This window comes from Helianthus annuus, chromosome 12 (genome assembly GCF_002127325.2).
Source record: "Helianthus annuus cultivar XRQ/B chromosome 12, HanXRQr2.0-SUNRISE, whole genome shotgun sequence".
NCBI classification, from domain to species: domain Eukaryota; kingdom Viridiplantae; phylum Streptophyta; class Magnoliopsida; order Asterales; family Asteraceae; genus Helianthus; species Helianthus annuus.
The window spans coordinates 119850463-119867804 of NC_035444.2; the positions used below are offsets into that span (position 1 = coordinate 119850463).

General features: G+C 41.2%; 1 protein-coding gene across 1 annotated transcript; it reads left to right on the forward strand.

The window, feature by feature from the left end:
- The first annotated feature begins 6215 nt into the window (after positions 1 to 6215).
- LOC110893439 lies at positions 6216 to 7088 on the forward strand. Its single transcript, XM_022140548.1, has one exon. It carries the CDS (start codon positions 6216 to 6218, stop codon positions 7086 to 7088), a length of 873 nt encoding a protein of 290 aa, XP_021996240.1.
- Positions 7089 to 17342: the final 10254 nt, after the last annotated feature.

Below are 17342 nucleotides of genomic sequence, written 5' to 3' on the forward strand. Positions count from 1 at the left end.
GTAGAACAGGAGAAGTTGATTAGAAAGAGGAAGAGGGAAGAGAAAGAAGATGCACCTTATGTACCTTCTCCGGAGCATGTTTCAGCGTCACAATCTACTCCGAGGGGTAAAAAGAAAGTTGCTGGTCGAAAGAGAACTACACCAAAGATTAAAGTGTCGAAGCGCCCTCAGAAGATCATGCAAACGCATCCTACACCTCCACGTCAACCAACACCTCCACGTCAACCAACACCTCCACAATCTCCAATACATCAATCTCCTCCCAGACAACCAACACCACAACAATCACCAAGACAACTTACTCCTCCATCACACTCAACACCACCCAGACAACCTACACCGCAACGACAACCATCTCCTATTTTTCAATCAACACCACCACCACCACAACAATCATATTATACTTCGCAAGATCTTTTTGGCACACCTCCACTCACTCAAGTACAACCTGGTTCTTTGGGTAAAGGTCTTCCGATACCACAAGATAATCTACTAGACGTTGATTTCGACTTTGCAAACAATTCGCAAGTGTTGAAATTGGAAAATAGAATTGAGGATGTGATAGCAGAGAATAAAAAGTTGGCGGCTGAAAGCAAAAAGATTGCTGATAGAGAAAAGACTCTTGCTGGTAGGGTGCAGAGGTTGGAAGGTGAAAACAAAGTGTTGACACTGAAAATTGAAGTTTATCAGACGGAAATCGACATTTTGAAAGTTCGAGTGTCTGAATTAGAAGAAGAGAAGAATCGTCGAGAGAGTGAAAATGAATACTATAAGTTGAAAAATAAAGAACTTACGGCTGCTAAAGCACTACATGAACATAAGTTCTACATGCTGAATAGAGTTGTGGAAAGCATGTTAGAAACGTCAGTGGAACAGAAATATGAAGAGTTAAAGGTAGAAGATCTGCGTGCTGAACGTCAAGCAGAAATGGAAAGACAGATGAAAGAAAAGGGTAAAGGGGCTGTAGGAAGTTCAGCTGTGCCTGAAATGTCTATTGTACCTTCGATGGTAATCGATAATCCTGAGCCTATATCTGCAGTTCCTGGCTTATTTGAAGAAGAAACTCCAACGCCTAAATTAATTGGTGGCGAAGATGAAGAGGATGATGAAGATGATGATGAGGATGAGTTTGTATATTCTGCTAGCAGTCACAATTCTAAAGGTGATGATGATGATGATGACGCTGCAGGAGGTTCAGGTGTTAGAGTGACTGAAGCCTCAAATGAAAAAGTCGTTGAAGATCTGTTGAATGACACAATCAATGAAGAAAGTGGTGAAGCTGAAGGTAAGGGGGAGTCGAGTAAGACTCAGATTGTTGAGCATCACGAGCCGTTGTTCATGCGTCTAGAGGAATATAAAGAAATGCTTAAAAATGTAAACCCTGAAATTCCCTTCGACTTCGAAGAGGACTTAGAATCGTTTGATATCAATAAACAGCAAGATTATAAGTATGATTATGTTGAAGATGCTGATATCTACGATAAAGTTGAGGTTGAAGAATGTTTAGATAATGAAGAGGTTCCTGAAGATACTTCGAAACTTCCAACGTTAATGGAGTTCTTTGCTGCTGAGAATAGAGATGAATTACGTCAAAAGGTGACTGAAGCGGTGAATGATAATGTATTTGAATGTTTGAGGAAAGAAGCTGAGCAGGAAGGCCAATCTAATGTTGATAAAGATGGTCAATCGAAGGCTGAAGAAATTGATCGTTCTAAATGGTTTAAAGATTCTCATAAAAGAAAATTCAAGAGGCCGCTGAAGTTCTTCCAACGAGATCGAAATGTTTCGCTTGGCGATATTATTAGCTGGGGTTTTCTTCCGCAAGTTAACGCTTACGCTATTCGAAGATAATATGGCGTCCAGTATTTTGCACGTTTATATGACATAATGTCATTACCGTGGTGGGACGTTGATGAATTAGCTAAGGTGAGAGTCTTGGAGTACAAGGTGAGAAAGAATGATACCGCGATGTGGGGCTACATCAAGTATGAACAATTGAAGCCATTTCGAAAGTGGAAGCCTCATCGTCCAAGACGTGTTCAGAGAGTTGATCCGGAAACTGGGGCTGTAGAAATTATTCTGAATGTGAAGCCTCCGCGTACAATGAAGACAATTCCGATGCCAGAAATAGAGCATGAATTTTATAAAGGCTTTATTGATTGGGTTTACAGTTGCAGAACGACTGAGCTGGTGGAGAGCTGAGGGATATTCATGTTTTCGACCCTATGTGGTTAGTTAATTGCTCAGCGAAAGACATCGAATGTCTATTCATTCACAAGATTCGCTACTCGCCAGCAGATAAAGAGCAAGCTCTTCAGTTTCAACGTGTTGTTTCTCTGTGTGTTCAGAAAGGTATCAACTCTGAAAACAAGTGGAAATCTTCGTGGTGGTCTTTAGATGAGAAGATGAAAAAGAAAGCGAAGCGTGAGCGTGAACGTGAGAATCAAAAGATGGAAGAAAATAGAGGAAAGTTTATGAAGCAACATGAGAAGGAAGAGAAAGCGAGGAAGATAAAGAATGAGAAGATCAGGGTTGCGCTGGGAAGAAAGCCAAAACCGAAGGAAGAGAAATTCAAAGCTATCTGAAGACCAACTTTCAAGACAAAGACTGCGGCTTCATCCAAGGGGGAGTTTGTTGATGCACAATGTCTAAAGCCTGCGTCTTTGTAATGCTAGTTTAATGTATAGGGTCCAGATAGGTCATTTTGTATAAGTTCAGGGGGTTAAAGTGTAATTTTATGATGTTTAGTTTGTAGGTCCGCTTTTGTGGCAAGTGTCCACAAAAGCGAACCAGCTTTGTTGTCTGGACCGCTCTTGTGGACATGACACATGAGCGGACCACGCAGTCTATAAATACCCATGTGCTGATTTCATTTGTAACGTTGTCTGAGATTCCACGTCGAACTGCTGTCCGTACGGCAAGCGTTATCAAGTGAAGAAAAAGTGTTTTAAGTGTGAACTCTCTGTTTCTACTCCATTCTTTTACGGTTTTTCTTTGTATCATGCTGAAAATGTGTTTCCGCCACATTTTCAGTAAGCACTAGCTCTGATTGACTCACTCGAGAGGTCAAAACAGATCCTACATGGATTGAAACCTGACGCTATATGTACTAAGGAACCTGGTGAGATCGGAAAGGTGGATGAAACGAACGACCCAAATAAAAAATCTTATGTGGAATCTGTCAGGGAAAATAATACGAGGAAGGTGAATTTTCGTCATCTTACTAGCACAGAAAATCATAGTGGCTGTGATGTGGTACTCCCACTTGAATCTGTTCGAATAGTGCATGAAAAACTAGCGAATACGCTGTATTGTTATTTTTTGGGTGATCGACTGGCCTACCCAGTTGTGGAGTATTTTGTCAGAAATAATTGGAAAAAATTTGGTTTGTAAAAGAGTATGATGAATGCTAATGGATTCTTCTTCTTCAAGTTTGCGGATCAAAACGGAATGATGAATGTCACACCCCCAAAATCCACGTGCGGAGTATCACCGCTTGGGAGCGTGACTGACCAGGATCAAGCCACCAATCATATAGAACAATGTATATAGTTAAAGTGATAACAATTAAACCAAACCAATTCCATATGAAAGGTGTTTTCAAAACGTAAGTAAGTTAACATTGTTTAGCGGAAGCGTATAATCAAAACCCAACATAATTAAGTACGAAACGTCATAAGTGTTTAATAAGATAATCACGATCCAAGCCCACAACGACCAGCTCCTCCATGTGCAAGCTGCATGTACCTAACGACCTGCAAGGCATGTAACAGAGGATCAATAACTAGTTGAGCGAGTTCACAGAAAGTAAATGCGTAATAGTAAGTTCGTATGTAACAGGTGGCTCTACTGGGCCGTTAGTACGTTCTATTGGTGGGGGCTTCCCATGTTGTATAACCACTACACTATTCGTAACCATAAGTATCCTTCACAACCGAGGATAGTAATAAGTATAAGTATCCTTCACATCCGAGGATAGTAATTTAGTATAAGTATCCTTCACAACCGAGGATAGTAGTATGTATAAGTATCCTTCACAACCGAGGATAGTAGTAAGTATAAGTCTACGTAGATTGTAAGTATGTGTCCTGCACAACCGAGGACAGTGAATAGCATAAGTATGTGTCCTGCACAACCGAGGACAGTGAGTAGCATAAGTATGTGTCCTGCACAACCGAGGACAGTGGTATGGTAGTCTAGTATTAGTGTCAGTACGAATCTATTCAACCTTATTCCTTTAAAACCCATTCCCAAGCCCCGGGAATCCCATGCCTTAGTAAGGGTGTGAACTCACCTTGGTTTGCTCGGATTGTTAATTTACTTTACCAGTTCCCGGTTGGTCAACCAAATCCTACCGTGGTTACAAAAGACAATTAGCTTATATGCGCGTAAATCATGTAATGCACATTCACAACACAAGTATCGTACAGTAGTGCACATAATGTCATCTAATTATAAAAAGGAAGTCACTCATCACACTGATCAATCATTTCCATATTCACTTATATAACATATTCTAGTAGGTTGTGTGTGTTGACCATCACCTCATAACATGTGGAAATCAATAGAGTTTCTTATCAGATTTCATCTCATGCACACGTATCATTACACCATTTAACAGGTTGGCATTTCACATAAGCGGGTCATGCATTTATTAGATTGCAACTTATAGATTCATCACCTAATATTTCATAAACATTTAGACGTCCAGTTTTACATGACACACACATACAATCCAACTATCACATACCCGACGATACTACCCATACACTAACAGCTCGTGTTAGGCTAGACTACTGTGCCCTACTACATAATAAGTTCAAGTAAGAATATGATCTAAGTGGGCCGATTCAATAACCAATACCCTTATTAGGGCCGCCCAAACCCCACCAATTAGAATAAGTTGGCCGCCCAACAATCACATGACTGGACCGATTTATCCATTCCACCGATTGCATTTTTTTTTAAACTTTAGTTGATATGACCGATCACTACACCACAATCACATGCGCTGACTATAATGGCCGCCCCTGTTTCACGATTGGACCGATTTATATACATAGTTGGCTGACAATTACTAAAGAATGCCCAAATGCCTTTTGATATATATATATATATATGTATTTGGTGTGCCTCTAATTTTTGATTGGACCAACATGCATACACAAGATTTCTCATTGAACCTCAAATTAACAACTCATAATTATTAGTGAACAGCCCTATGATCAGATTGTCGGTTTCATCACCATCAACAACAACATGCAATGCACAAGATCAAATTATTTAAAAGAATCATGGCCGACAAGAGATGGTCACATGTAGTTAGCCGCCATTTCTTATGACTTGATAATTGAACTAAAACAAAGATCACATAGACCGATTACATGCACACTAGTCGACAAACTCAATTAATCAACACACCACAAATTTTGATTTTCATTCATAAAGTCTTTCATTGAAATAACCCCATATGGCCGACCAAAGCAGATTGACCCCATGTTGCTATTCAACCAAGATACCCACTTGTTACACTTCTATTGAACCAACATAGTGGCTCAGACAACCTACTACAATTCTAGTGAAGGTAATAACAAATCAGAAACATCACAACATCCATTCAGAATTAAATTACATTAGATGTGACAAGACACTAACCGAACAAGTAATGATCAACAAGAGGGATTTGACTTCGAATGAGGGGGGGGGGCTGCCGACACGAACCAGGGAAGGGAAACACGTTTTAGTGTTTTCAAACTGGCAAGGGTTGTGCCATATGTCTATGTATTCACGTATACATAGAAAGAGGGGTTTTGGGCCAAGTTTCATCGAGTCTAGGCCGGTTTCCATATTAAATCGATACTGGGCCAAAGCCCATTCCATGTTTTCGTTGGCAACATTGTGGACGAAGACACATAGGGTGTTTTCGGCCATGAGGTGTTTTCAGGTGGGTTAGAGTATTGGATAAAGTTCCATTGTTTTGTTTATAAAACATAGATTAACACCACCATATTTTAAACATATACAAATAATGCACATCAAGTATAAATAATTAAAACACACTCAACAACCATCATGTATAACATATCAACTACAATACGATCTAACATATTACAACTTGTCCGGTTGTGAAACAAACAAGTCGTGTAACAGACAATCTAAACAATTGACGTGCAATTAATGCGAAGATGGAAATCTTGGAAATTCGAGTTGTCACAATGAATGCTCTCCAAAGTGGGCCGTGGATTATTAGGTCACAGCCATTGATCCTTAGTGAATGGTCTCCAGCGATAAAACTAGAAAAGAGGGAAGTGAAAAAGATACAAGTATGGGTAAAGATACATGATGTTCCCATAGCAGCTTACACAGAGGATGGGCTGAGTTTAATTGCAAGTACACTTGGTGTCTCAAAACTTCTTGATTCGTATACTACAACAATGTGCATGGATACCTGGGGAAGAAGTAGCTATGCCCGTGCACTCATAGAAATCACGGTTGAACAGGAGTTGAAAGAGGAGTTGACAATAGCTATACCGGATCTTGATGGTGAGAGTTTTGTCACAGAAAAAATGGTTGTTGAATATCAATGGACACAACATAGGTGTGGCCATTGTTGTGTTTTTGGCCATATGGATGATTCTTGCCGGAAACAGATTAGAGCTTCATCTAAAACTCCAGCTAGAGTGGATGGGGATGGATATAAGGTAGTTAATCAGCAAAAGGCAGCAAAAAGAACAAGAATCCAGATTAATAAACCCAAGGTGGAATATCAGCCTAAGCAACAGGCTTCAAAGCAGGAGAAAAAAGTTGTATTTGAGGTAGATAAGTCGGTTTCAAAGCAGGTAAAAACCTCCAATCGGTTTGATGTCCTAAACAATGAACTAAATGATCCATTTGATGACCTATATTCGAACAAGGGAGATGTTTTTGCATCTACTAGTAGGGGTGGGGGTGTAAAACCTATGGATAACAAGGATCAACATGATGAAGAGGAAGAAGTAGTTGAGGTCTATAACGAAACTGCTGAGTTTATGGTATCTAATAATAAAACAGGGGCAAACACTCCTGCTGTGAATGTTGCAAATGGTTAGCCTCGCTACTTGGAATATTAGGGGGTTGAACCGCTCGCTAAAACAAAAGGAGGTTCGGCATTTTGTAAAGGATAGTCAGCTAAGCATGTGCGCCGTTTTGGAGTCTCATGTGGATGTGTCTGGTCTAGTAAATGTTTGTAAAAGAGTCTTTAAAGATTGGGATTGGACGTCGAATGGTAGCCAATGTTCTAAAGGTACTCGTATTATTCTTGGTTGGGATCCAGCTATTATTCAGGTAATGATTCTAGACCAAACTGATCAAGTGATGCACACTCAAGTGGTTTTTAAAAAGGATCAAAAGGTTGTGTTTGTTTCGATCATTTATGGGGATAACTATTATATGAATCGAAGGAAACTATGGAGTAGTCTTCACTGTCACCATAGTTTGGTTGCGGATAAGCCATGGGTATGTTTGGGGGATTTCAACTGTGGTCTTAACTTGGAAGATTTCTCAACAGGATCCTCTAAGTTAAATACAGCTATTCGTGATTTCAAAGATTGCATGGAGCAGGTTGAGTTGTTTGATGTCAAAGGTACGGGAATCCATTACACATGGAATCAAAAGCCGAAAACTGGAATGGGAATCTTGAAGAAAATAGATAGAATCATGTGTAATACTAAGTTTGCGGAGTTATTTTCTACATCAACTGCAGTCTATTATCCTTATAGGATTTCGGATCACTCACCGTGTATTCTCAAGATTCCAGGAATGAGTAGGTGTAAGCCAAAGCCATTTAAGTTTGCAAACTTTCTCGTTCATAAACCAGAATTTATGGACATTGTGAAGGTGAACTTGGAGAAACAAGTGGAAGGAGTCCATCAATTTCGTGTTGCCAAAAAGCTCAGGTGTTTAAAGTCTCCACTCCGTTCGTTTTTTTACAAACAAGGGAATCTCCATGTAAAAGTTGAACGGATTAGAGGAGAATTGGATGAAATTCACAAAAAAGTTGATGCAAACCCGCCGGATCTTGAACTTCGAACAAAAGAAGCAAAATGTCTCCAAGAGTTTCAAGATGCAAGTCTAGATGAGGAAAGGTTTCTCAAGCAAAAATCTAAAGTTCAATGGCTAGTTGCTGGTGATTCAAACACTGCATTCTTTCATAAGTCCCTAAAGTGTAAAAATCATATAAATCGCATAGATGTCATCAAAGCTAGTTCAGGGCAGCTGTATGAAGGTGGAGATGTTTTGGTAGCATTTGTTAATCACTTTGAGAAGTTTTTGGGAACCGAAGATGTTATCTCGCTAGATCCGTCACCCGAGTTGTTTACTCACAAGCTGAATTTTTCGGCAGCTCAAGAGATGGTTCGGCCAATTCAAAATGAAGAAATAAAAAAGGCTATGTTCTCCATTGCTGAGAATAAAGCCCTGGGACCGGATGGATGTACTTCAGCGTTTTTTAAAAATACTTGGAGTATTGTTGGGGAAGATATTTCAAAGGCGATTAAAGACTTTTTCAATGAAGGGAAATTACTCCAGGAATTAAACCATACTATTATTGCCTTAGTGCCAAAGTTGCCTACTCCTTCGGTGGTTACGGACTACCGTCCGGTAGCATGTTGTAACGTAATTTACAAATGCATCACTAAAATTCTGGTTGATCGAATGAAGGGTTCTCTAAATGGAGTGGTTAGTGTCAATCAATCGGCTTTCATTCCTGGTAGGAAAATTTTGGATAATGTTCTTTTAACTCAAGAACTAATGCATAACTACCATAGAAGTGTGGGACCTCCTCAATGTGCTTTTAAGGTGGATATCCAAAAAGCATACGATACAGTTGATTGGAAATTCTTGGGAAAGATCCTTCTGGGCTTTGGTTTTCATGCGAAAATGGTGGAATGGATCATGTTATGTGTCACCACCTCGTCGTTTTCAATAGCTATAAATGGAAACTTATTTAGGTATTTTAAAGGCAAGCGGGGCCTAAGACAAGGCGACCCATTATCGCCATATCTTTTTACCCTAGTCATGGAAATTCTGACTTTACTTTTGCAGAAGGCGGTCTCATTGGATTCCTCTTTTCGGTTTCATAACAAGTATGAAAAACAGCGCATCATTAATCTTTGTTTCGCGGATGATTTATTTCTTTTTGCTAGAGGGGATATAGCTTCAGTTCAGTGCATCATGACGTGTATTAATGATTTCACTAGAATGTCTGGGTTGGTGCCAAGTATTCTAAAGAGCATTGTTTATTTCTGTAATGTGCAGGAGCATGTTAAGAGAGGTATTCTTGCCATTATGCCATTTATGGAGGGCGTTCTTCCGGTTCGGTACCTGGGAGTCCCATTGGTCCCTCTTGGCTTCGTTACTCTGACTGTAGTGTCCTTGTTGAGAGCCTGGATAAAAGAATTTCATCTTGGAAGAATAGGTTTCTCTCGTTTGCGGGAAGGCTCCAGCTTGTAATATCTGTGTTATCGGCTATGCACATTTATTGATGCTCAGTTTTTATTCTTCCAATCAGAATTGTAAAGGAGCTAGAGACCAAAATGAGAGCTTTCTTATGGTGTCAAGGTCCGATGCTAAAAGGTAAGGCCAAAGTTACATGGAAGACGGTGTATTTGCCTAAGTTTGAAGGAGGTCTTGGGATCAGGCGTATTGGGGAGATGAACATGGCTCTTATGGCAACTCATGCATGGAGCATCATTATTAATCGTCCATCGTTATGGGTGGCATGGATACATTCTTATCGGCTGAAGAAAAGAAACTTTTGGAACTGTCCCACTCAAAATAATAGTAGCTGGAGTTGGAGGAAAATATTGCAAATTAGGCCGATAATTCGGCCGTATATATGGTGGAAGCTTAGAGATGGTAGGTTATCCTCGGTGTGGTTTGACAAGTGGTGTAATGAGGGCCCGTTAAGTAGCATCATCACTCCACGAATGATAGCAAATGGTGGGTTTCATCTAGAGGATAAAGTTGCTGACATTTATAGCGATGGCCGATGGCTATGGCCAGTGCATTGGGTCAATCGGCTCTCTATTCTTAGTCATATAGACCCTCCTGATCTTCAGGAGGATGTCAATGATAAATCTCAATGGAAAGTAGACAACCAGTATATGGATTTTTCTTGCTCTACGGTTTGGCAGACCATTCGAACGAGAGATATGGAGGTCCCATGGTCAGAAGTGATTTGGTTCTCTCAATGTATCCCAAAACATGCATTCTTACTATGGCTTGTAATCAAAAAGAAACTTCTTACCCAAGACAAGATCGTGCGATGGGATCATGCTAGAAGGAGAAATATGAATATGATGTGTTGTCTCCTATGTTACAACAACATTGACTCGCATGAACACTTGATTTTCTCATGCAAATATTCAGCTCAAGTGTGGCATAGAGTTTGAAATCATGCTGGTATGAGTTGTCACACCCCCAAACTCCACCTGCGGAGTACCATCCGCTTGAGGGCGTGACTGACCAGGATCCAGCCACCAATTATACTGAATAATTTAATTAATAACCAAAGTAATACTCACTAACCATACGATTAGCAAATATCATGTTTCGAGCTTAAAGTTTTAAGTTCGAATAGTAGTAAGTAGCGGAAGCATAAGCAAAACAGTTTTAAAAAAGGTTCATAGTTCATGTTTATTTAGCCCCCAACACAGGGGTAGACGAACACTACACATCCCCAAGCAGCAAGCTCCCCAGTCACTGGTTACCTGTAAAGCATGCAGTAAGGTGTCAACAATAATGTTGAGCGAGTTCACTAGTTGTCTAGTTTTAATTACCAAAAACTCGTTTCACCAGTTAATTTATCCGTTTATACATGCCATGGGGAGCTACCCCAAAAGTTAGCGACTAAACTGTTTTTCCAATACCGAACACTAGGTAACCGTTGCGTTTCCGCAGGATGCCCCGATGTCAATGTTCTATCATCATTGACGGATGCCTGAGTACATTAGTTCACGACCGATCCCATACACGGGCACGGTGTGAGGCTGGTAAAACCTAAATAGCGCTATCAACTAATAACCCGTTCGCCTGGCCCCGGCGACTAATCGGTATTATGTAGTAGGGCTTGAGTGATAGAGTTTCGTTTAGTGCCGTTTGTTGCAATCCGTATAAACAGTAATTAACTAAAGGTTCCCAATAACAAGGGAAGAAAAGTAAGTTGTATCCCTCATAATGGGATAGTGTTGTTTTTAGTTCCGTTTCCCAAACCACCCGGTTAATCACGTTGGTCACCACGTCCTAGCATGGTTACCAAATATAGGTCAAGTTGGGGTACAAGTAATCACATATAACCTACACATAGCTAACACATAGCATGCATACAAACCTACATTGGGTCATTGGGCCGGCCCTAATATTTACACAGTCATTCAGCGTTCAGCAACACATAGTCCAGTTAAACAGGTAGCCCAATTAAACATGATGTGGCCCAATAACCATAGTGGGCAGCCTAGTCGAGACAAGACGGTCTCGACTCGAGAACACACGGTCTCGAGTCGCAACCAGGAGATCTCGTGTTATCATGTTTTGGTCTCGAGTGGTGCCAGTTAGTGTGACAACTCGAATTTCCAAGATTCTATTTCGCATTTATTGCACGTTCTTGTATTATTTAGTCGATTGATTTCACAGTTAGTTGTTATGGAATTGTATATGTTTTGATACAATGAAGTGTGTTGTGTGATTTTGCATGGTTGTTTGTTAATTGTGATAGACTTGTCAGATATGTGAACTTGGTGGTGAAACTGTGAAATTGATTGAGATGGTGTACCTTTGTAAAATAGAATAATTGAGGGTGTGAAGAGTTATTAGTGAAAACTTAATTATACTTAACCCTAATCCCCTTTTCACTAATCATTCTCTCAAAATCAAAACACGTACTTGTAACTCTCTAATCCTCTAGTAAGCATCATCACCATCATCATTGGCAAGATAATCATCACTCTTGATTCCTCTTTCTCTAGAATCATTCAAGGTACTTGTGTAATCATTGTTAATTGATTGTTGATTGTATCAATTCTTGATTATGTGTTTCATAAAAACCCTAAGTCTTCATGTGATAGTTCTGAGCTTTGATTGATTCCTGTTTATTCTGATTTATTATGAAATGATTATGGTTGTATGTTTAATCGACTGCCTAATGCCAATCCGTTTAATATGATGAGCATGTAAATCGTTGAATTGATTTCTGTTGTGAATGTATGAAGTAGGGTTGATCGTATGAACATCAGAACGTAACTGCTTTGATCTTATTGATTATGTGAAATGGTAGGAATGCACGCATAGTGATTGTCTGAGTTTCATGCTTAAACATGTCCGAGGTTATGTGTATCATGTGGTCTGAGTTTATAAGAAACACTATGTCTGAGTTTATAACATTGTCACCTAGTCCGACTTATATGCAATCAATATATTGTCCGAGTTTCTTTAAAACAAATTGCTGGTCCGAGTTTATTGAATGAATTGTGTCCGAGGTTATAAAATGGAAGGGAGTCCGAGTTTCTTGACCCTCCCCATGACCGAGTTTCTTGAATGAAAACATATGCCGAGTTTAAGAAACATCACTTAGTCCGATTTTGTTTATTTGATCATATCCGAGTTTAATATGATGTATCATGTCCGAGTTTAATATGATGTATCATGTCCGAGTTTAATATGATGTTCTTTGTCCGAGTTTAGTTCCTTCCCCCACTTATGTCCGACTTTTGTGGCCATAACACAGAGGTCCGAGTTTCAAGTATGGACCTATGGTCCAACTTTTTATAGGAAGATGGAGGTCCGAGGTTATGACCCCTACCCCTGTCCGAGCTTCATGTCACCCCCTTACATGGTCCGACTTTGTGATGGGCCTCCCTGTCCGACCTTTAGGAGCCCAAAGTTGTTAAGTGGATTGTGTTGTTCAAGTGTTATTGATTTTATATGCTGAATAAGTAAATGAGTGTTCTGTTATGACAAACACATGTAATTAAGCCCTCTGTGTGCTTCTGTATATAGTTTCATGCAACTGTTCATGTTCGCTTATAACTGAATGATACGATATATGATTGCATGATTTTGATTTCAACTACATGATCCTGCACGCGTGAGCATCCTATGTGATAATTGCATGTACACAATAAACACAAAACAACACAGTTGCTTGATTTCTCATGACTTGCAAACCCTAATTTGATGCAAACACTTACATCATATTATGTGCAATATAACCTAGGTCGTGTGTAACGGATTTAGACACTTGATAAACCCTAGAGCATAGCATACCGAGCAAACCAAGGTGAGTTCACACCCTTACTAAGGCATGGGATTCCCAGGGCACGGGAATGGGATTGAAGGAATAAGATGGAATAGATACGTATTGCCACTAATACTAGACTACCATACCACTGTCCTCGGTTGTGCAGGACACATACCTATGCTATTCTCTGTCCTCGGTTGTGCAGGACACATACTTACCCTCTACGTAGACTTATACTTACTACTATCCTCGGTTGTGAAGGATACTTATACTTACTACTATCCTCGGTTGTGAAGGATACTTATACTTACTACTATCCTCGGTTGTGAAGGATACTTATACTTACTACTATCCTCGGTTGTGAAGGATACCTATACTTACTACTATCCTCGGTTGTGAAGGATACCTATACTTACTACTATCCTCGGATGTGAAGGATACTTATACTCATTACTATCCTCGGATGTGAAGGATACTTATGCTTATTACTATCCTCGGTTGTGAAGGATACTTATGGTTACGAGTAGTCTAGTGGTTATACAACATGGGAAGCCCCCACCAATAGAACGTACTAACGGCCCAGTAGAGCCACCTGTTACAAACGAACTTACTATTACGCATTTACTTTCTGTGAACTCGCTCAACTAGTTGTTGATCCTCTGTTACATGCCTTGCAGGTCGTTAGGTATATGGAGCTTGCACATGGAGGAGCGGGTCGTTGTGGGCTTGGATCGTGATTATCTTATTAAACACTTATGACACTTCGTACTTAATTATGTCGGGTTTTGATTATACGCTTCCGCTAAACAATGATAACTTACTTATGTTTTGGAAACACCTTTCATATGGATTTGGTTTGGATTATATTGCAATTACTTTTACTTTATACAATGTTCTATATGATTGGTGGCTTGATCCTGGTCAGTCACGCTCCCAAGCGGTGATACTCCGCAGGTGGATTTTGGGGGTGTGACAGATTGGTATCAGAGCCATTGGTTATAGAGAACTTGGTTTTAATATGGGAAAACGTTTTTATTAAAACCGGACTATAACCAGAACAGTGCTCTCAACGATCCACAACGACGCTTCGCTCCACGTGCAAGACTCAACATTCTAGGTAATAAGGTTTATGTTTATTACCTGCTTGCTAGAACTGCATAGAACTTTGCTCGTAGTATGCTTAGATTACATTGCTCATTACTTGTTATTGCTTGAGAACACCTATGTGCTCACACTATTCTGTCATCGTACTACTCGCGAACCATTCTCACTTACGTTACATTTGCTATAAAGGTCATGGCCGGATATATCAACATGACACAAGCCCAGTTGACGGCTCTCATTAACGAACGAATTGCTGCGGCACTTGCAGCCATACAAGCAGGAGGTAAACCCTGCAGTCGTAACTAGGGTGTTTAGATCCTACACTCCTAAACCAACTTTTGTGTTTGACCTTGTCCTATTCTTATACACGATAGGTCAACACGCTCAGTCACCTGTTTACACCTTCAAAAATCTCAAGGATTGCCAACCTAGTACCTTCAGTGGGACTGAGGGGGTTGAAGGCCTCCTCCATTGGTTCGAGAGGCTCGAAACTGACTTCGAGGTGCATGATTGCCCTGAGTTTCGCAGGGTAAAGTTTGCTTCTAGAACACTCGAAGGTGCTGCATTAACCTGGTGGGAAGCACAGATTAAGATGTTAGGGCTGGCAGCTGCTAATGCCACCCCCTGGAACGAGTTCAAGGACCTGATTAAGGAAGAGTTTTGTAGTCGTGAAGACATCCACAAACTAGAGGTAGAGTTCCTCAACCTACAGATGGTGGGGTCTGAAATTGAAGTTTATACGAGGAGATCGAATGAATTAGCCACATTTTGTCCTACTATGGTAGACCCTCCCACCAAACGTATCGAGCTGTATCTCAAGGGTCTGGTGCCAGAAATTCAGAGTCATGTGACTGCAGCTAACCTTGACACTATCCAGCAAGTCACTCGTCTTGCTCATCGTCTCACAGATCAGGCAGTGGATCAGAACAAGCTGCCAAAACGCATCAGTACTACCACAACTGCTGTCACTACTTCTGCTACTCCCAGAGACAACAAAAGAAAATGGGATGGGGATTCCAGCAAGGGATCAGCTTCAGTTCAGTCACAGGTTCAGCAGCAAAAGACTGACCGTTATCAGAGTCCCAGTCAGCATTCTTCAGGCAACCAGGGGCAGGGTGGATATCGGGGAATTCACCCACTATGTAATAGGTGCAACAGACACCACAGTGGATGGTGTCGCAAGGAACAATGTCAGAGATGTCTCAAGATTGGTCATGAAGCAAAGGATTGTCGAAACTCACGTCCTGTAACCCAAGAACAACAACGACCGCCTCAACCTTCACAGAACCAGCAACTGCAACTACCAGCTCCACAGAACACACAGCAGCAGCCACAGCGTGGGAACGGGGGATGTTTCTAGTGTGGAGCTGAAGGTCATTTTAAACGCGATTGCCCTCAATTAAACCAGGACCAGACTCAAAACCACGACCATGGAAACAGGGACGACAACGGGGAAAGCGTTGGGGGAAGCAATGGAAACCCTGACGCCGGGGCAGCGTGTACATGGTTGGTCAGGGAGACGCAATGAACGATATTTGAACTTATAACTATTCTTGGGTTTTCATTATTATGTTTACGCTACTCAAACAAAGTTTGGCTCGAACATTAATCGTATTGGGTTTTATGAAATATTTTACCTACTATATTTTATGTTTGATATGATGGATGGTTTGATATTATTGAACGCACCTACGGTATTTATGGACCTTACGAACAGGGTATGCAAACCCTATCTTGACAAGTTCATCATCGTCTTCATCGACGACATTCTGATCTACTCCAAGAGTCAGGAGGAGCACGAGCAGCACTTACGTCTTATCTTGGAACTTCTTCGAAAGGAGCAACTGTACGCAAAGTTTTCAACATGCGACTTCTGGCTTCGTGAAGTCCACTTCTTAGGCCACGTAGTGAACGAGGACGGGATCCATGTTGATCCATCCAAGGTAGATTCGATCAGGAACTGGCCAGCACCGCGTACACCGACAGAAATACGCCAATTCTTGGGTTTGGCGGGTTACTACAGACGGTTTATCAAGGATTTCTCGAAAGTCGCTCAGCCGCTTACACTACTGACACAGAAGGGTGTCACCTACCGATGGGGCAACACGCAGGAAACTACTTTCCAGTACCTAAAAGATAGGCTTTGCAGCGCACCTATTCTCTCATTGCCGGGGGGCACCGAAGATTTCGTGGTCTTTTGTGACGCATCGATACAGGGGCTTGGTTGTGTATTGATGCAGCGTGATAAAGTTATTGCCTACGCTTTGCGGCAACTCAAGATACATGAACGGAACTACAGGATACACGATTTAGAGCTGGGAGCTGTTGTTTTCGCGCTTAAGATATGGCGACACTACCTGTACGGTACCAGGTGCACGATTTACACCGATCACAGGGGTCTCGAGCATATTCTTAAGCAGAAGGATTTGAACATGCGTCAACGGAGATGGGTTGAACTACTGAACGACTACGAATGCGCCATCAAGTATCATCCAGGCAAGGCCAATGTTGTGGCCGACGCCCTCAGTCGAAAGGACACCCTACCTAAGCACGTACGAGCATTACAGCTTACTATTCAGTCCAGTCTTCCTGCACAGATACGAGCTGCTCAGATAGAAGCATTGAAATCCGAAAACGTCATGGCTGAAGCCTTACGCGGTTCAAGGCAACGAATGGAACAAAAGGAAGACGGCGCCTACTATGTAACGGGGCGTATTTGGGTCCCACTTTATGGCGGTTTACGAGAGCTTGTGATGGACGAAGCACACAAGTCTCGCTACTCGGTACATCCAGGGTCGGACAAAATGTACCACGATCTCAAAACTACATATTGGTGGCCTAGTATGAAGGCTCACATCGCTACTTACGTCGACAAGTGCTTGACCTGTGCGAGAGTCAAGACAGAGTACCAGAAACCCTCAGGCTTACTTCAGCAACCCGGGATACCGCAATGGAAATGGGAAGA

Bases quoted from the DNA above. Each gene is read 5' to 3' on its own strand.
- LOC110893439 (XM_022140548.1), top strand. From the start codon at position 6,216: ATGAATGCTCTCCAAAGTGGGCCGTGGATTATTAGGTCACAGCCATTG.